Source organism: Ambystoma mexicanum, chromosome 2p, assembly GCF_040938575.1.
Source record: "Ambystoma mexicanum isolate Mex_15411 chromosome 2p, UKY_AmexF1_1, whole genome shotgun sequence".
NCBI classification, from domain to species: Eukaryota; Metazoa; Chordata; class Amphibia; order Caudata; family Ambystomatidae; genus Ambystoma; species Ambystoma mexicanum.
In genome coordinates, this window is record NC_090923.1 from 1,143,821,469 (window position 1) to 1,143,842,390 (window position 20,922).

The following is a 20,922-nucleotide window of genomic DNA, read 5'->3' on the forward strand; positions in this document are numbered from 1 at the left end:
TGACCTCGAAATTTCCCTCATCGCCTTTGTCCTCCTGGATGGTCTGAAGGTAGACAAGCTCATCCTTTGAGGAAATCAGTGCCCTGGAGGACCACCGCGTGCACCCCCCCCCTTATTCGCATCCAGAGGGGACAGTCTCAGGGAGATGACCGGCATCTTCTCTGGGGTCTTCTCAATGGGCTGGAATGAAGACTCCCTCCTGAGTTCAGAAGTGCGCCCTGAGGGTTTGCCTCCGTAAGGATTGTCATCACCACCTCGATGGAAGGCAGAGCCTTCGTCGGGTGTACCTGGACCTTCACGGTCAGGACCAGTCCCTTGTCCTGCTTGGCCTTGGTGGCCATCCCGCAAGCCTTGTCCTTCTCCTTCGAGGGCAGGCTGGCTTTGGACTTCTCCTTGACCGTCTCCGGGGCCACTTGCCCTGATGGTCCGAATTCCTTTTGGATGAAGATCCGGAGAATTGGCTGGTGACTGAAGTTGCTGAAGATGTCGGCTGCGCCCTGGCCACCGAGGAGCTTGTTGCAACGGCACTCCCGGTGGCAGTGGACTCGTGACGCTTGGCCTTTTGTTGGACCCCCGTGGGAGGGGCGTCCTCAAAAAAGACTTAGAAGCCCGCTCAGGATTCTCGGATCCGTGAGAGGCATGCTCCTGGGACCCGCCCAGTGCAGAGACCTTGGTCTGCAGCCACTCATTCAGCCGCTTACACCGATCCTTCAACATGTGTGTCAAGAATTCACTGCAACATGCACAATCATCCTCCTTGTGCATCGGGTACTGGCAGTAAAGGCACTGCAAATGTTTGCCATCTGAGCAAACATTCCATAAGCCGCAGCAAAGCTTGAAAAGGGGTGTAGAATCCTTCTCCTACGACATGGCGTACGCAGTGTAGGCCTGAAGAATCTTCTGGAAGCTTACACGAAGAAACTTAATGAAATCCGCCCTCGAGAGGCGCTGAAGAATCTGAAAAAAATAGGTCCCTATTAATCAGAAGGCTGATTGTTGGATGGAGCATAATGCTCAATTGACCGAAAAATAGAGTAAAACTCTTTCAAAAGTGAAAAACGCAGTAAAAGCTCGAGAGCTAAGCAGGAGGACTCCCAACACTTGAACGTGCTGTAAGAATCTGAAGATGGCTGCCAGAGGAGGGGCTTAGGTAAAGGGCAGTCATTGGCTGGGGACAGTATGACCCAGAGCTCAGTGATTGGTTGTTAGGGGAAAGACAGTTCAGGAATGAAACTGATTTTTTTATTTTGCCGAGGATTCCCAGACTGACGACAGGGAATATTCATGAGCATGTGAATCCATGCCAGACCCCATGCTGGAGAATAGTCATTGATCTAAAGGCAATTACAAGATCGCAGAAATATTTTAGACACTACAAAATTCCAGATTGCATATAGTGTTTCGAGCTGCACAAGTGGGGTTTCTTCAATGGTGAAAAGGAGTGTGGAAGCTGTAAGGAACTCATGTGGCAACAGTAAACACAGACACATGTGATCACAGGTCAAGGGTGTTTTAAACTGTATAGGTAGAAAAAAAGCCTAATCTAAACCTAAATCTAGGATGGGAGCAAGCTACGTCCATCAAAAAAATAAGGCGGTCCTAGTGGCGTCTTGTCAAATAAAAAGGCCTATATTTAAAAAAAAGATTGGCAACCCTTACAACTAAATGAAGTGGGCTAGGGTTCACAAGAAAGAAGGGTTCACAAATGATAAGTCAGGATGTGGAAGCCGGGGGGGGGGGGGGGGGGGGGGGAAGTTCCCCATGTTTTGAGCACGGGAAAAGGCGAAACTCCTGAGCACAGCACACGCACGAGACGACAGTTCCGTTTTCATCTATCAGGACCTGTGGTGGTCAAGTCTCTTTTCTACAAAAAGTCCTTTGCCTCCAAGGACCGGATGTGTTCAAAATAACAAACAAAAAGTTACTTTCCAAAAGTACATTGGGCGATGACTTTTCACCCCTGGGTCCCCCTCTTCTAGGCTCAGACCCCTCTCGAAAATCATCCTCCCTCCGTCGGGTTTACTATGGCATTAATTTCACCTGTGGCATTCACAAGTCTTAACATCTTTTTAAACAGTTCACTGTCGGGTTCACTCGTCAACACACTGTTCATTGGGACTTCAAGCTTCGTCCCCAGTTCGCTTGGCCTCCCTCCGTCGGGTTCACTCATGTCAATTACACAGTTCTTTCTCTTTTTTCACTATGTGGAATTCATCTCCCTTAGAAATTACGTGCAGGTCAAAGACTTGACTGTACAGGGGGTTTTGCTACACCCCTGTAGGACTACTTTGACCTTATCCTTGCGTCTCCCCTAGGGCATTCTGGTATCGGTAGTTTCAACAAATGTGAGATCAACCAGGGTCTCTCGAATGAGCACCCACGTGGTGCCGGACCCCTCTGTAGATGGCTTTCACTTAATGTTAACAGTTCTTTGAACTTTCCTTAATTTGCCGTTCGCAACTCTCGTTCAACACAGTTTGGTTTATTATCGGCTCTCCCCTTGACTCACTGATTGTGATGAACCACTTTGCTTTTCTTGTCTCTGGCGTCGAGAACGGTACCACAGTAGCAAGTGTCTCCCCTCTTCTGATTATCAGTGTAGGCGGGCTCTGTGTACCGTTGACATCTGTTGCAATACATGCTTGCTATTGTTCGCGGTTATCTGATTCCTTCCACTGAGGTTTCCCAGGTCTGGGTCGGAAAGGACAAGGTTGCTTCTCTCCGTCACCCCTTTGGATCTCGTTGCCTTTCTACTCCTCTTGAATTGCCGCCCTGGGATAGCTGTTTCATTGTGCGGTCTGCCTTGCTTGTGGTGTGCTCTCGTGCTCCACCTTTTATCCCTGTGGGGAAGGGAAAAGGTAGTCAGGTGTATATGGTTCTGGTCAATTACCCGACTCTGCCTGACCCTTGTGTTGAGACATGTCAGGTAAACGGCTCCAGTATTAATCCATTGCCTTTCATGGTGTAAGAAAGTGTGTGTCGTAAAAGGGGGTGGGAAGGTAGAGTGTCTGAGTACCCTATGTGGTAGGCTGGGGAAAATGTGCTATAAGAAGTGGGATACCACGTCTAACCCATCGGTGTCCCGCTTCCACTCCCCGAGGCCCCCTCATCCAGGTGATCCTCCCTCAATAGTCCAGCCCCAGGAACTGGATCCAATAGCAATGGCCGTGTCCTAACCACCTGGATAACATCTCCAGGGACTAGTCAGGGAGATACCTTCAGGTTTCTCACAAAGCCCATCTACTGAGAACAAACATGGGTCAAATACCTTGTTCTATGGAATTTCTTCCACTCATGAGGTTCTGCAATCAGGTTTTAGCTCACTGCACCCTTTGCAGAGGAGAAATAGCCATTTGAATATCAGTCTTTGTCCCACCCACAAGGGCATTCCAGCACCGAAATGCTAGGCAATTTTCCTCTGAACAAGAGTACCATTCGCAACCCCAGTGATGTGCTTCAGCCTTGCTGGGCCTCCTCAATGAGGTGAACCTGAGCCTCTCTAAAGGCACAGTGAGCAAGGGGTCCACGTCTGGAAGAAATTTCACAGAACAGGGTATTTGACCCTTTCACGGCTCTTCGGAGGCAACAACCTCCTGTAGGAATCTCCTTGGTTTTTTCTAACATTTGCTCTCGTTCCTCGATCGGTCGTTCTGCTCCAGTAGGTTGGCCTTCGCCCCAGAAAATCTGCTCCTTCTCATGTTCCACCTTACGAGTGTGCCTCTATGTTCGGCCATTTATCCGTGTGGGGATATCTAATGGGTATCAGATGTATGTGATTAAAGTGAAGTGCCAGACCCGATTAGTGCGACATGTCTAATGAGATCTGTAAGGGTTAGCCTCTTTACTCCGTCTCCCTCTTCCTCGGCCCAGTGTTTGTGCCGAAAGGGGCGGTTGGTGGGGGGACTGAGACGTAGGAAATCTTAGAAGATAAGATACGGGAAACGGGTGAATACTGCGTCTCACCATCAGTTGCCTCAGCCCCACTCCCGGAAGATCCCTCACCCAGGTGATCCTCCCGCACTCGTCCACCCCCAGGGTCTGGATCCAAAGGCGATGGCCGCCAACTGAGCAAGCAATACCCAGGAATTAGAAGGTGAAACACCCTTTGATTTCCTACACTTACAATGATTTGCTGTACAATTGCAGGAGCCCTACATTCATCCAGGATACAAGCTGGGAACAAGCCCAAGGCCACCAATGGTTAAGTATCTGCACCATTCAAACAGCCAGGTGCTATCGAATCATGGATGGCCACTGGTGACCACATCAGCTGTGATGAATCAAAGATATTCAGCCCTTCTCCCCAGAGGGGAGTCGCCCCCTTTGAGGCTAGGGAGGTGAACCTGCTTTGCAAGACCCTCCCATGGCGTTTAGGCAAGTGGGACCTCACTGGGAGGGACTACCCCTTAGGGGACAAGGAGTCTCTTTCCCAAAAGTTACCCTCTATACCACCCACTGTATCGGCATATATGGGACTTCCTTCCAAAAAGAACAGCTCTTTAAGAAAAGATATGTATATAACTGAAACGAGTGGATCACAGACAGAGTACGGTGCGCAGAGGAAGCTCCCCGACAGTCACACCTTGGAGAAGCACACCAGGAGGAAGCTGAGGAACCTGTGACTGTTTGAAAAGCGAAGAACGCCAGCTTAAGACGCTGGACGCCCGACGAAGCAGACGATGGGGAAGCGATTGTGAGGACAGGGAGAGAACTTGTCCGACGTGGTGGCGTGACCACGACCCTCCTGTGGTGGGCCAAACACTCAAAGAACGCCAAGCCCATTGCAGCAGGGAGCACCAACAGTTGCCACCTGCCAGTGTCCCTCAGCCACAGCAACATCCATTGTAAAGAGAGGTACGCTTCAAAGGCCTGAGGGCAAACAGTAAACCTGAAAAGGTTGATGTGAGGAACAAATAAAGCACTTGACAAACAAGGCTGATTGGGAAACAGAGAAAAGGTGGAAACGAATACCCTGGGAAGAGGGTAAATAACCACAGGAGCTTGGTGTTGGAGAGGGGAAGACACTCCATAATAAAGTGTAATTGGAAGTATGATTTGAAACTGACAATTGAGTTGAACAACAAGAAAAGAAAACAGAAAAACCAGGCAATTCCTAACAGAAATTCTTAGAAAACCCAAGAAAGGTTGGATCTCAAGAACGTGAGAAATCTGAAAGCAACATAAAGACTGAGACAGTGGGCCTCTTTATGACTGGCAGTAGCCGTGCCGGTGAATAATGGCACGGCTACTGCCGGAGTCATGAATTTTGGAAAATATTACTGCCCATTCCCATTTGAGTCCCATTGGACTCAATGGGAATGGACATGACGGATGCACCGGCAACATTCATGAAGAGTGCTGGTGCACCCATCAAGGTCTGCGAGCGGGTGCCGTTCCACCGGCTGAAGGCACCCGCTCACACAACTCGTAGTTGCCGGTCTGGAAACAACGGTACTGGCATGCTTACCGGCACCGTCGTTTCCGGACCGGCAAACTCATAAGGAGGCCCAGTAGCTTTAGAAGAATCGTTATAAACAGAAGACTAAAAAGAGTAAAAGACTGATGAACAGTTGGGATGAGCTACGAGAGCTTGTGAAGACAACTCGAAGAGTGTCAGAGAAGATCAGCATTAGCAACGTATTTCTGAAACCGAGGCATTTTGCTTATTGACAATACAAGGTGCCAAGATAAAAACCCTGAGAGAAAGCCACAGCCAAGGAGGCCCAAAGGGAAACAAACTGAAGAGAGACGTTCTTTTGGACAACCTTAGTAGTTTGTATTAGTGGCAGGGTCAGGTAGTTAGGTTTAGGACATTTATTTTGGACTGCCCAATGACAGACGAGCACCTTAAGTTACTTTAGTAAGGCAGGGAAACCCCTCTAGCAATAGGGAGAGAGGCCTTTTAATTATATGTTCATTATAAGCACGTCATGTCCAGAGTGTGTCCGACACCTTCTTCCAACCCGCCAGACTGCCCAGCAACATACTTTCTGGCATCAGAGATGTGAATTGGGCCTTCCAGCCATCACCTTTTAGTTTTGCTTTAGTCATCCTGAGTGGGACGGGTATGCCCAGACTTGGGCCTCGAGCCTGCTGGGCCTAGAGACCCAAGCTACTCATCACTGATCATGCCCAACAAAGCCGAAACATGTCTTGTAACCAAAAAGCCATTATATAAAAGATGGGACACAAGTATCCTCACTGTAATGTGAGGTGTGCAATTGTGGATATACAAGAATTCATAGAGATAATCTCTCACTACTGACATTCTTGGGGACTAGTCAGTTTCCCCATACAAATGAGCAAAACAGGCAAGGGAAGAAAATCAGAAGGCTTTACTTACCCCCATAACGCAAGGACAAGGGGGTTCCATAGGAATCTATGGAGGGAAAGGGGCAAAGGGAAAATCTTTCCTAACACCAGGTAATTGAGTTTCCCCGAGAATTCACCTTAACTCTTCTGGGACCCTTAGGTACCTTAATGTGTTGGCGATAAGCCTCCATGGTCAGAGAAAGAAAAGCATGATGGCTTTACGAGGGCCTTTTTAATAATCAGCAAGATAAATCCATCATAGAATGAGGTTCTAGTGAAAAAAAAAAAGTCAATTGTTACAGAATCTATAGTTAACACCGATTTCTACATATAATTGGCAATACTAGGGAAGACAAATAGTAGAAAGCTACATGTTTACTTGAACAGTATAGGATTTTCGCAGCCAGCAGAACAAGATTACACAATGGAGTATAATTCTAACTACATTACAAAGAGTTAAAGGCATGGTCTAGTAAAAATTTTTATTTAAAAAATAGATAGGCAACATAAAAAAAAATACTAGCATTCTCTTTTTTAAAACTTCCTATGTAAAATTGTGAGCTATTCAAGCACAGAATTCGCAAAAGCAAACACATGGGCGCATCCATTTTGTGAAATGGAGGCCCTCCTGTGCTGGCTTTTGCTTTTGCGACACTAATGAAAGAAAAGCCAGCCAGCTGTAGTAAACAAAAGCTACCGCTGGGTGGCTTTCCCTTCATTAGTGCTGTACGCGGAGGACGGGGACCGGGGACCAGAGCAGGAAAGCTGCAGCTGAATCTCGGTAAGTGCTATTTATTTATTTTTTTTAAATAAGCACTAGCTGCGTTTTTTTTTCTAAGTTTTCTGGGCTGGAGGAGCCCGGAAAACTTAGAAATAAAACCGCAGCTTTAAAAACGTATTTATGTTTGCGGTTGCTTTTAAAGCGACCGCAAACATAAATACAACGTTACTGTGTTGGAAAACGCTGCGGTTTTTCTTTCCAAGTTTCAGGCTCGGAGGAGCCTGAGAAACTCGGAAAGAAAAACCGCAGCGTTTTCCAACACAACCGCGTTGTTTCTGCCTGAATCTGCTTTCCCATTTGGGGCTCTCGGGCTCACCACGGGGAGCCCGAGAGCCCCAAATGGGAAATCAACTGTAGGTAGAAACACTACATGGCATGTAAACATAACCGCGTTGCGTTTCTGCCTGCTGTGGCTTTCACTTTGGGTCTCCGGTCTCCAAAGTGATAGCCACAGCAGGCAGAAACACACGCGGTTGTGTTGGAAAATGCTGCGGTTTTTCTTTCCGAGTTACCGCAAGTCAACTCTAACTCAGAAGAGCAGTCAAGTCCTTTATAAGGGTAACTCAGAACGTCATTATTATTCAGCAATACCGACTTCCTCACAGGTTACTTACCTCTCTCTCTCTTGCTCAGACACCTTTCTACCAGCAACTACCAGACTGTTCGCTGCACTTTGCATCGGACGACATCGACCCGGCAGATGACACAGGGTCCCACCCCCCCCGCCCCCCCGAGAGGGTTTCCCTGAGGCCCTTCTCTTCTAAGACATTGCTGTGAGAGGTGGAGGAAGCGACTCAGGGAGGCTCTCACATTCCACTCCTTTTTGAAGATCCCTACGATCTGGACGAGTAGAGAGGAAGAAAACTAGAGGTAAGCCCTTGGGGTGGTCTTTCACTCACTCTATTCATTGCTTAGAGGTTATATATATTTGACAACAGCCCTCGGACCCTACCAAAAATATCTCGTCCCCTTTCATCAAGATGATCCCTACAACTCCTCCCCACTGCCAAATACTCCTGCCTTCTTAACTGCCTCATGTCCATCTGCCTCCACTTCTGTCCCCAGAGGCATTCCCAGTTCCCTCCTTCCAGGCCCCCTGGGACTCTCATTTCCCACCAATGACAAATGCTGGTCAAACTAACCTATGCTGCCCTAACCAAATAATACAAAGATCGCGATCATGGTCCTACCCCTTCTATGCATCCTACTTGACAGTCCATGTTGGCATAAAACAGATCCGCCCCAGGGAGAGAAAAACAAAATACAGAAAAGTGTGGCAAAAAGCCACAGAATCAATGGTCTCTTTCAGCATTCCTCTGACCAGCACCACGGCAAGTAGAGAAGAGAGGCTAACCAAGGACAAAGTGGTAGCACAGATATTTGTCTGCAGCCTGGAGAAAGAACCAATGAATCAATGGCTTACAATGACCAACACCAAAACACCACCAAAGAAACCACCCTTTGCAACCACTGAAGGGGCGTGAGAGTGAACTGCATGGGAAATCTTGCAAGGTGACAGTATGTCTGAACCCAAAATGCCTCCTTCCCATTTTAAAGGATCGGGCACACAGAGCCAACAGGGTAGGAACTAACAGGCCAGATAGTCAATCTGAATATATAAAACAAACCATAGACCATGCTTGCCATTGCCAGGGTTACTGAGGGGGGCGGGGGGTTGGTACAGAGCACACCATTTGTGAAGGACCTGAACAGACCTGGGCCGAAGACTGGGCAGCACTGGACATTGCTGGAGAGAACCTTCAGGGCCTGGTCCCCTTAGACCTACTGAACTGTGAGCCTCTCTAATGTGAAGGGCATCTTATCCTCCAGTCAGAAGGGCACTATATCTCATAGTGAATCCAGCAAATGGGGGAGGGCACGATATCCCATGGCTGAACAATACTAGGCAGGGTGCTATATCCCTTAAAGCGAAGGATAGCACATATAGCAAGGGAGTCTAGAGTAAGTGAAACCCTTAAAAAGTTAACAGGGCACCCTCACTCAGAGCAGACTGGGTCACTGCAAATGTGCTTCAGGCATCAGCATGCCAGACATTACCTTTCTAGCCTTTTATGTCAAATTGTAGACAGGGCGCTCTACCAGCAAAGCAGGTGCAGAGCAATCCATCCCTACACCTGTGAGCTGATCTAGCAACCAGCTGCTTCTTTGATGTGCAGATGTGTTGTACTCTTGAGGACCTGGGACGGTTGGGTGGTGCGGGGAGGTGGTGGAAGCAGACCTGTATCTTCATGGTAGAATGAACTAGGACACTTTGTCCCATCCTGACACTGTTTGCCTAATTACATCTAGGAGAGGTATGCTAGATTTGTTTCACATAACCCCCCCATAGGTTAATGTCTCCACCTAAACTAATTTGTGACAAAAGAAGGTCAACGGTATCTTTGTGATATGTGATCTTATTGATCTGCCAAAGAATGCATATCATCTTTGTAAACGCTCAGCAAGCACAAGCTTCTTCCCACATGTTTCTCAATCCAGGGGTATCTTATTGCAAATAAGGCAGGACCTGCATGCGCTTTCCACAATATGTGACTTGTCTGGGTGCCGTCCTCTAAAATAAATAAAATCACTTCTGTTCTTTCGTTATAAGAGTGTTTGGTACCTAAAAAAAAAATGCCCTGCTCGCCTGACAGATATCTTCTCGGTTGCCATTTCTCGTGGGGTTTCGTTTCCTTTTTGCTCAGCTGGATTAGAGTGAAGCAGAGGTCAGAAAAAGAATCAAAGATGCCACTGAGAGATAGGCGGTTGCAGGGCCTTGCCGAATGTCATACGAAAGGCACATTTTGGACAAAGTTAAGTTCAGTGCTCAAGTACTAAACTTTTACAAAAAATAAAAACATTGAGAAGGTAGAATAATAAACAGCGTGCACAACTTTTTGCAGTTTACCATTGAAAAACCGCCTCTCTATCACTACCGAAAACATTTACAGCTATGAACTAAGATACTACTGCAAACAACCTCTTGATCTTGAACTTTAGAAATCTTTGAAAATGGCCCAATAGCTTTGACAAGGGTGCACTGCCACCTCTCAACTATGGACAACATATTCCCCGGCCTTTGTATCATGTGAACAGACTCCACCCAACTTCATGGCAGAATATTCTCGGGCACGACAAGGACATATCAGGCTTGCTGTCCCTGGAGATCCAATAACTCTGCCAACACCTAGTAAATGCAGTACCCCAGCCAGCCTTTCACCTGCCCCATTTTCCCCTCCACCATTGAAAGCATAATCACCTTAAAATTGGGCTGGCTCTGCTTCCGAAGGTCCTCTACAGTGAGCTTTGACCTGGCATACCCAACAACGTAGGTATCTTCAGGGAGAAGTCCATCATTATACAGCCACCTGCAACAAGAGAGCAGCCAGACATCAGGAGAATAAATAGAGAGTCTGGGACTATTAAACAAAGAGCTCATGAGAGAATGACAGCAGGCACCAAACAACCAAATGTGGACAACAGAGCCCTAAACTAAGTATTGGCCAAGATAGAAGCATTTGGTGCTCTCACAATGAGAAAAAAAGCTCTGGACAGTCTAATGGGATGAAAAGGCGCTGTGGAAATTTCATAAAAGGAGCACAGAGCTCCACAGTGTTGTGACTAAGTGGGCAAGTCCTGGACTGTCTCATAGGGGAGAGGGAAAAACCCTACCTATGAAAAGCAGACATAAAAGGAGCTCTGTTGTCTCGTGGGGGGGGGGACAGGCAGCCCAGCACTGTCCCACTGGAAAGCCGAGAGAGCTGTGGCATTGGGAAACTGGATTATGCATTTAACAAGAAGATTAACAGGATTGTATTTTCAAAACAGAGGTTCACAAAAATGCATTTCGTTGAAATAATTTAATTTTTTTTAAAAAAAACAAACAAAACAGAGTGGCACAGGCAAAGGTGTTACAGCATTGGAGGTGGAAGGTTGGGATGCAATGGGGAAAACACAGGCATATAGGGGCGGTTGGGAAGGGTGCTGGAAAACAACACTATTATCAGGAAGACCAGCAGCTCATCACTGTTGCCACAGGGAAGGTGGAGTATGAAGCGCGACAGCTCAGGAAAGCCTCAGAAGGCAGATCACCGTTTAGCAAGTCATGAATAGGTAAAGCAGGCTCTGGTGAACATTATGAAGTACATTTTCTGGGCTACAGTGAAGTGGACTGTGACTACTCAGACTGAAATACACCTGTGAGCAAGGGGTAAGGTTAGAGGCAATGCTTGCTATGCTAGGCAAGATGGGACTAGTTACAAATACGTTAAAGAAAAGAGAAAAGGTATTGAAAGAGTCCTGCAGACTCACCAGAGTGTGGGGTAGATTTTCTTCTTGGCCAAGTCTCCCTGTTGCATAACAAACAAAAATAGGTTGAAAGTTTACAGCTCAACACAACTCGGGAAACGCCAAAAGCAGTACGTAGGGCTTCATCCCAACAATAACCAGCTACGCAGTCAAAGAACAAAACAGGCAAACAATTGAACACATATTCCTTTATTAACAAGGCTTTTCCTACATGCCCTTGGCAAAGCATTACATCAATTGTTTGCATGTCAATTGTAGTACAGAAGACATTGGATTAAACATTTCCATACAATTCTTTGTTGGGTGTGTGACAAAGTGCCATTGTGGAAGCCAGGAAATGTGAGGAGGGTTGCTGGGGCAGAGGGGAGCCACTCGTTCTTTATTCCAATAAATACATGATGGATCCCCTGGACCCCTCTCCTATTCCCCACCTCACAGTCATGCCCAGGGCGGTCAGAAAAATGATAAGTGGGACAAACTGCCCCAGGCATCGCACTCAGCAGGGGCCTCAGGGTCCTATTGTCACACCCTTGTCAGCAGAGTGCATTTGTTGTGGGAGAAACCCAAGGGTGGTTTCACATATAGACCCCAGGGATTCTTTGCTCAGGTAGCCAGAGCAATGCCATTGCCTTTGGAACCAGACCCTGGGGGTGAACCAGTGCGGGATTATCACCTGGACAGGGGGTTCCTGCGTACAGTTGGAGGAATGCCCTTGGGTGAGACGCGGCATTCCCCATTTTTGTCCGACACGCCCGTACCCGATATCACCTCTAACTTTGGGGAATATTGTCAGCAGAATCCTGTCGCACCTCAACACTAACTTAGAAAAGGGAAAGCGAAAACACCATGGGAAATCCAACCATCTTTTAGTCCCCTCCCTCTTCTAAGCCGAGAGGGCATTTAACACATCCCTCCTTTTCTGATGTGTCCGTACGTAAGCTATCTACCGTCACAACAGGAAACTACAATTCCCATAATTCCCTTACCCCACTGAGTTACCCATGTACTACAACTAGAAAGAATACTTCTAGTTATATGCAGTGGCCCTGCCCCACTGAGACCAAGCAGGGTCAAGCGCTCAAACACAATCACACCCATTCTGCCTTTAAAGGACACAATTTCCATCACAACTCCCACTACCCAATTTCGAAAATCACTAAGAAAAAAAGGCAACTAAGAAGAATAAAGATTACTCTTAACCACACAGAGACAGAGGACAGACTTCCCCATGCTAATACTGGACTGTCCCACTAATAGAGTCGGTCAAGGACAGGCAGACCCAGCCAGAAATCACACCTGCAGCCTGTTAAAGAAACCCAGGTGTATAAAAAGGTGGAATTCCTAGCAGAACCGGGAGCAGCAGTTGGGAGAACTGACGGGAGGCAGTGTGGCTGAGTCCAGCAGGGGATCCCTTCTCAATCCCAGTCCCACTTGCTACTTGGGCCCAGGAAAAGCTGACCCCGGTGTGGCTGGAGGCTTGCAGCCTGGAGAGCGAGCCAAAAAAGTGCTGCTTTCCCTGGGTGGATGTTGATCCTCAGGGAGACAATGGTAGATGGCGATACCCTGACCTCAGATCTGAATGTGGCGAGTCTTCCCCCCCCCCACCCCACTCCCCCAACAGCATTGCGCGAGAGGAAACCCGGCACGCGTGCGAGGCTGAAGCGGGAACTTGTCCGAAATATATGAACGTTTCTTGTGAGCATGAAATCCACTATTTAACCATAAGGAAAGGTACATTATGGGAAATGTAGTGGAAATACAACCACAAAGCCATCTGCACCTTGCCTATAACTCGTGAACTGTGGACAGATGCTACAGAGTAACAGAGTGGTCCGGCATAGTGAAAGTGCCCAATCGAATGTCTGTTTAGACGCACATTTAAGACTGAGAAACTGTGAATTGAAAGGATTGGAAGTTTAGGGGGAAGGAACCCTATAACAGTGTAATTGCGAGGTCCGAACCTGGCTGAGGGAGACCTATGTGGAATCAAGTGCTTCTTGTTGAAAGAGGTCTGAGCTCGACTGAGGGAGGCCTGTAAACGAACATTGTGCTTAAAAAAGGGCCCGAGTCTGACCGAGGGAGACCCAGTATGAACTGTGAACCTGAGCCTTGAGAACTTTGAGATCCTAAAGAGAAGGAACTTTGTTGTGTGTGCCCAAGCATCCTGCAAATTAGACTGTATTGGAAAAACACTGTCAAGGAAGGGCCTGGATCATGTCCTGAACTGCATCCTCGAGCCGAAGAAGCCAGAGAGTGTTTCAAAGCCCGGGTGTGCCATTTTGTCCTGTGCTGAAAATGTGGGGAAGGGATCCCCACTGTTCAGTCATCCTGATAGACACTTTCTTTAACAACGTTTTCTTTTGCATACACCTTTTTTACTGCACACATTTGTTATAGCGTAAGGATTTGCAATCGTTTTTTGTTTAGTACATGGCACAGCTAACTGTCGGAAACAGCTGTGAGAGAGTGGGAGAGTGCACAGTGCGGCTTGACATTCTTTGTAGCAGGTGGTTTCCTCTAATCCCTTGAAGGAGGAACCCTGGAGGAGCAGCTGGACGTCCGTAGTGGCACCATTGAAAACAGTGTTTTCGCTGTCCCAACTTTTCCGCGCTGGGGTCAGGAGGCAGGACACACAAAACTCCCCATATGGGCGGTAAACGATAACCCACAGTGTAACGCAGTTACATAACGAATCAGTCGGTAAAAGCCCTCATTGTACTCCCTTAAATTCATACTACCTCCCTCACCGACACCTATGGTCCCTACCCATTGAGGGCATACTGCACCCCGGGGATAGGCACAGTGCCATTAGTAGGAGTAGGGAAGCGAGTTGGATAGAGTGAAAAAACAATCCTGCAATAGCCTAAGTGGAGAAGAGGTGGCCAGCTGTGGTTTGCAGTGGGCCACTGATGGTAAGTTCCCTGGAGTTCTTTTGTATTCAAGGAGATGGAAAAGCAGCTCTGCTCTTTGTGGGAGGCCCCTCTTGTGGTGGATGCAGTTCCCCCCTGATCCGCCCCCCTTCCCGAGACCTCTAGCTGTAACAAGCGTCCTTAGTCTCTGCATTCTGCACTGAGGTCTGCTCCACTATAATTTAGTTTTTGTTTTAGTTTTTTCACCAGTGCATCAGCCCGAACAAAACACCCATCATGCCGGCAAAGAAGAAAGGAAGCAAACCCTGCAGGGTGGGTCAGTGCCAGGACCAGTGCAGGAAAACTGGCACGTAGCCCTACGAATTACCAAATGGGTGCTTCCCTGACCCTGCATACATAGAAGGGAAAAAATGATTTCAAATCGGAATCAGATTTTGAACCACCGTGATATTTCAGCATTTTTCCGGCAGGGAGGCTGTCGCACAGGTGGAGGCTGCAATAGAATCCGTTGCCCCACATGAGGCGGTTATCATCCCAGCCACTGAAAGTACAGTCAAAGGGCCCGACCCTTCAGTCTACTCCAAACCCTAATATCACATCAAACTCTGCTGCAATGGCGTATTCCATCGGGAACAATGGCTCTCTTTTGAATTTATGTAAGTGCTTGAAACCAAATACACCCTTACTGTGGAGCGATGACCAGACCTCAATCTCCGATGCGGACCGGTCTGCTAGCCCTGACCTGGAAAAGCTGGTTACATCGTTGGAAAGCTCCTCAGTAGAGGAAAACATTGACTCGAACTGAAGATAATCCTGAGCAAACTTGTCAAGAACAAAGTCCCTTTGGGTCTCAGGCCTGGAACTTTTCACAAGTAAACTTGATTCCCTCTACTTACTGTGTACAAAAATGGCAGAAGGCCAGCAGGAAACTAATCGCATGCTCGTCTTGTTGCCGATACTGGCTTGGCACCTAGCAGGAACTGCCTGAACGCTAACACACAACTGCAGCCCACAAATACCAACAACTGTCGGGAGTGCAGCACCTGCAAACCCAAAGAGCAACTTTCTTCCCGCATTGGCATGAAGGCTAAACGCCCTATTGTACCATTGGGGACCAGTGAGGTGGTTGACCTGGTCACCCAAGATCTCGAGGAGGAGTCTGTTAGAGTTACGGCCAGCACTATGGAACACGCCCTTGAAATCATTCCAATAGAACATGCTATGTATAATGCTCCAAATAGAATTTGCAGTTCACATCCAAAAGGAAGACATTTTACAAACAGTCTCTGCAGGGGAGAGGGGATCCCTCAAAGCAAAAATCCTGGAACCCCAATGCCATTAAACGGCCACTTAGTTTCACTGGCCGTGCAGCCGGAAGAGGTGGCGGCCGCCAAATTAGTAATACCTTATTGGATGGAACTGTAAGGAAGGTCACATTGTGGGGCCCCACAACCTTTCGGCTAAATGTGCAGCCATTAAAATCTGGGGGAGGAGATCTGCCCATGTTACCGAATCAGACTTCCACTGTAATGGTCGGAAAACGTAAAATCACTGAGGGAAAATAAAAATCCAATAAAGGGGCAACAAAAGGTACTCTCCTGCCTGGGCCCCCCAAATATGTCCTGCCATAAGAACTAGCGGACTGCATCTGACCAACCAACATACAGTGCCCACCTAATGCAAGTTGCTGAAACTGGGGAGCCTCTGTTGACAACTGCTCAGGCACTGCATGGTATCTATTGGCAAATCAGAGGCCACTTGGTCAGTGTCTGGGATTTACACCTGTTCTTTACCCGGACACGATTATTGGCCTTATTCCACCCAATTCCGGATCTGGAAGCGATTTCTTCTAGGGACATTGAGTGCATAGAGCTTCTTAAACTTCTTAGCCAGACAATTTGGGGACTGATCACTTATTTCACCCATAACTGAAAGAGAATGCATGCATGCATGCATGCATGCATGCCGGGACTTTTAACGAACATGGCCTGGAAGTCTCTGTCCTCACCTAAAAATGTTACATATGTAGAAAGAATGATACATGGTACCAAAAGATCACATTATGGGGAATTCCCATCCCCCCCCACCCCTTGGCCCCCGCGACTAGGGGGCCGCCCGAAGGGTGACCTATGTATTGGGACAAACATTGAATATATGCTTAGACCTCTCCAGTGCACCAGGGAAGATCCTAATCTGCTGGTAGCAACATTGAGGGGTTTTGTCCAGGTACCAGGTGACACTTGGTTCTAGGCATTTACGATCCTCAAGGCCACAAACAAGTGCCCTGATGGAAGCTGTCTGTGACACTCTATGTTCATGGGTCCCGCACAACAGGAGGGGGTAGGGGGATATCCTGCTAGCTGGAGATTTTAATGTGAAATGCCTATCCAGTGCGCCTCTCAGTGGGAACGGCGAGGAGCGCTCCCCTGGTAGGGGGGCTGGCCCTGAATGGAGTGTGGTCGTGGCAGAGTTTGATCTCGATCCACTCCCTATGAGCGGTGCAGGACCGAACTACACCTGGTCTAATGGAATCTTCTCCTCGATCATTGATTTTGTTTTTGTCAACCAGGTGAATTGTGACTCGAGACCAACTTTGCAAAGCAGTGACCATGAGTGATCGTGTAACTTAGAATGTCCTGTAACATTATGAAATCTCGTTCTACTGAAAGAATGAGGTGTAAATCTGCAGGAAACAGACTTTCAGGTCTGCCAGAAATATTAACGATCTGAACAGTGCAATCAAAGCCCACGGTCACTACGGTGATGTATTACCGACAAAGCATGCTTGGGCTTTAAAACCCTTGGTTACCATAGATAGGAAATGTGCCATTGAACTAAAGGGGAATAAACCCTGGGTACCATATGATGCTGCCATCGCAAATAAAAACTAAAAAAATAACGCTAAGTGTAATCCAATAAAAAGGAGTCGTCTGCTGCCCATTGCGGGCATTTAGATCAAGACAGCCTCCCTAAGAAGGACATATCAACAGTGGCTTAGAGACCACCGTTAGAGACACTACAGCTAAATGCCATCACATTAACAGAATTATACGCACACACGACACCAAGAAGTTCTGGTACATGATACACACTATTAGAAGGGGACAACAGGCCTTAGAGATCAGTACTATCGTTCCTGAGGACCGAGTAGCCTATAATAAATAAGTGAACATACTCCTTGGTCCCAAAAGCACTCATCAATAAGGGTTCCCTGCAAGAAGCCTCAAATAGAGACCATAGACTTGGTGGCAACAATTAAGAAGATTAAGCCCTCTAGAGCCACTGGTACTGATGGGATCTCTATTTTTGTATTCAAGAAGGATCCCACTACCTGGGTTTAACTTTTGAAAACTCAGTTTCTGCATATCTGCAGTACTGGTGATATGCCACATTCTTGCCGTTAATTCCCGTGTACAAACAAGGTCCTCGCACTAACCTCAGCTACTACAGACTTCTTGGCATGCTAGACTGCAGCTCAAAAATATTTGCTGGCATGTTGCTTGATATGCTTGTCTGCTGGTCAGAAGATCCCCATCTCTTAAGTAAGCATCTTTTTGGTTTCTGAAAGGGGTTTGGCACTAAGCACACTATAGGTACTCGATAGTTTAATCTCTGACGCCTACAGGTACCCTGATGCCCCTTTATATGCATGCTAGTCACTTTTACTGTAGCTTTCCATACAGTTAATCGCAGGAAACTGAGGGAGAAACTGGGTATTGATGCTGGTTTGTTGTACATCAAACAACTTCACCATAAAACAACGGTGAAGGTCTGGTTATCACAGCATGGTAGTCTGTCTCAGCCCAGAGACAAATGTGGGCCTAAAGCAAGGTTTTGTTCTGGCCCTGGTACTATATAATTTATACATGGCTGATTATAATGTATACATGGCTGATTTGGAGAAGGCCATGAAGGTAGCTCACAATTATCAGTCACAATATGGGCAAGAAGTAGCAAACACCCTCATATATGCAGATGATAAATCGGGATTCTTGACAGGACTCCTATTGATCTACAGCACCTCCTGAATACTCTTCAGAGGTACGCAGAGGATAATGACCTTAAGATAGACCTTACAAAAACAAAGATGATGGTATTGGGTAGGAAATCACTGGGGAGAACGAAATTCAATTAGTACCCAGGCCCAAACACTGGAAATTAAAGATAAATATAGCTATCTGAGGCTGCAGGTAAAGGCATCCCCGACCTATACAAAACCTAAGGGGTAGGCTAAGTGGTTGACCATCAAGAAGATCGACAGATGGAGGGCACTCATTGAAGGCTTAAGTAATAGCTTATAGAACAGAGATTGTGCATACCCTGGAGACCCTCCCTATGAGAGCAATAACAGCTACCTAAACAGGAGGGAATAATTGAGCTCCTTGCGAGGTTTGCCTGCCACCGTACCAGTAGAGATTTCCTTCTCCGATGCATGCTAGCGTTTCTCATGCGGAACGATACTCCCGCAGTGTATACCTCAGGGAATTGGAGAGCACGGTCAAAGCCCACTGTCTTGCGACATCCCAGTCATGTTGCTCTGAGCAACAGGTCTGTCTTTTTGAATAAACGATGTAGTGAGTAGGAATTGACAGGATCCTGACTCTTGCATCCTTAGAGGGAAGTCGCAAACACGCACTTCCCAGGCCCCCAGACAGCATTTGACTAAGTGGCGTTACCCTGTTTTGATTCATTTTGCTCTACAGTTGCGCTTGACATCTTGCCAGATTTCGGTGTCAGAGGTGCTTGGTTGGGAGTGCAGTTTGAGCACTCTCTTTGCAGATTTGTGGCCGACAAGCTGAAACTGCAAGACACATCCTAACCTCCTGCCCCGAATTGAGCCCCAGCTATGATAAGGGATAGGACAAATCCAGATCACGTGAGAGTGATCAATTTTGGAGAATACTCTTTGCAGCACAGTCATGTGATGGTCTCAGCTGCGCACTATGTCTGGCTTCGGGCAAGGCCCATGCTGCAATAAAAGTGTCCACTATTGTGGGGTAAAGTCCTTTATAATGCCCCAAATCAGCAAAGAATGTATGCTAGCCTTTGTATTGAGGCATTTTATTGAATAATTGGGGGGGGAGGCGAAGGGGGGGGCAGGGGGGAGTCCTATTGCTCAAGGAGCTTTTAATGTACCACCTTTGTATTGTTCTGTTTTGAGATTGGTATGAATAATTTCTTCTCCAAGGCGGTAGTGTAAATTTTGTAAATGGAACAAAACGTTTTTAGATAAATGGTGTAAAAGGTTGTTTTTAACCATAAGCACTTAAAGAAAAAAATAAAATAGGCCATTTTGATTTGACAAGACACTACTAGGACTGCGTTATTTAATATTTGATGGTCGAGCTTGCTCCCTTACTTAGATATGGGGCTAGATAGGCGTTCTACCACCCCATCTTTGCTAGATAAACACCTTTGAACTGTGCCTCATTTGTGGGTCTTCATTCATGATAGTCAGGTTACAGTGCCAGGACTGAAGGAGCAAGATGTTGCAGTCTGCTTACTGGTGGAGGTGGCAGGGTGAGTAGCAAGGGGATGTTGCGGCTAGACTGGTCGTTCATCACTGCAAATTTGAAGTGAACACGGGCCTTACCAGCTCACAGTGAGACAGCTATTTATACTCTTGATGCTACTCCTGTAGTCATTCACCATCTTTTATCATTCTTGTTTATCTCAGGAGTGAGGCTGAGTAGCGACTAGTGCACCGTTGATTCCCTTCTAGGCACATAATAAACCTGAGTGTTGTAAATTGACATGCCCAGAAGCACACAGTTCAACATCTGATTGTGGATTGAAGTGCGAGGGAGATGTTATTCTGCCAACGGAAGCGAAGTGGGCCACTACATCCAGGGTCCACGTTCTATAAGGTCACTGGGCCCCAATCTAAGGGAGCGGGGCGCACAGCAGCTCAAGGGGCCTGGTCGTTCACGAAGATCTGAGGGCCTTGTGGCCTTATGCTGATGAGATACATCTGCAATCAGAGGTGGAGCTGCATCCATGGCTCAGGAGCTGGGAACTGTTTTGCAGGTGGTCGACTGGCGCATGTGCCAGTGCATTCATTATCTTTGCGCTTCTGGCTTGCCCTTCTGTTCTTGCTGCTAGTGATGCTCGGCTTGGCATGCTGGTCTATACACATCGCAGCCTGACTGGTCACCCGTATCACTTGGCATTGGATCGCCTCGGTTCCGTTTATCTCTATATACACACACTAAGCAGCTCACTGCAGTTCCAGCCATCGCAGCCCTTAAGTTGCCAAAACAATTCACATCAAGTGCCCTTAATGTAATCGCCAGATGCGCCTTGTGACTGGTGATTTAAGGTCATTTTTCCCTCATAATTCGGATAAAGTTGTCATCCCACCTGAGTCACCTCCTTCCTATTCTACTGGAGCAGTACAATACCCCTTTTGGCAACCTGTGTGATGTTGTGCACCCGATTTGTCTGCGCCTGTCTTGCTGCTAGGCCGCCTGGTGAGTTCATTGTGCTTTGGCCAGTATCTCAGTGTCTCTCCCCTTCCATCTCTCTGCCTCTCCTTCCATGGTGCTCTCCATTTCCCCTATTTACTCTAACGGCTACTTATTCACCTATCCAACCTCTTTGAAGTCTGGAAGGAAAAAGTTCAAGAAAGATCTCCTGGTCTCCAACCCAGGC

At 47.3% G+C, this 20,922-nt stretch overlaps 1 protein-coding gene across 2 annotated transcripts in view; it reads right to left on the reverse strand.

The window, feature by feature from the left end:
- The window catches only part of G6PD (glucose-6-phosphate dehydrogenase), a 440,636-nt gene that overhangs the window by 273,377 nt on the left and 146,337 nt on the right, over window positions 1–20,922 (reverse strand). For both annotated transcript variants that reach the window (XM_069645233.1, XM_069645234.1), the window contains exons 3-4: window positions 11,405–11,442; window positions 10,353–10,461 (exon numbers count right to left, since the gene is read on the reverse strand). In XM_069645233.1, coding sequence (XP_069501334.1) covers window positions 10,353–10,461; window positions 11,405–11,442 — 147 coding nt within the window. The remainder of the gene's footprint in view (window positions 1–10,352; window positions 10,462–11,404; window positions 11,443–20,922) is intronic.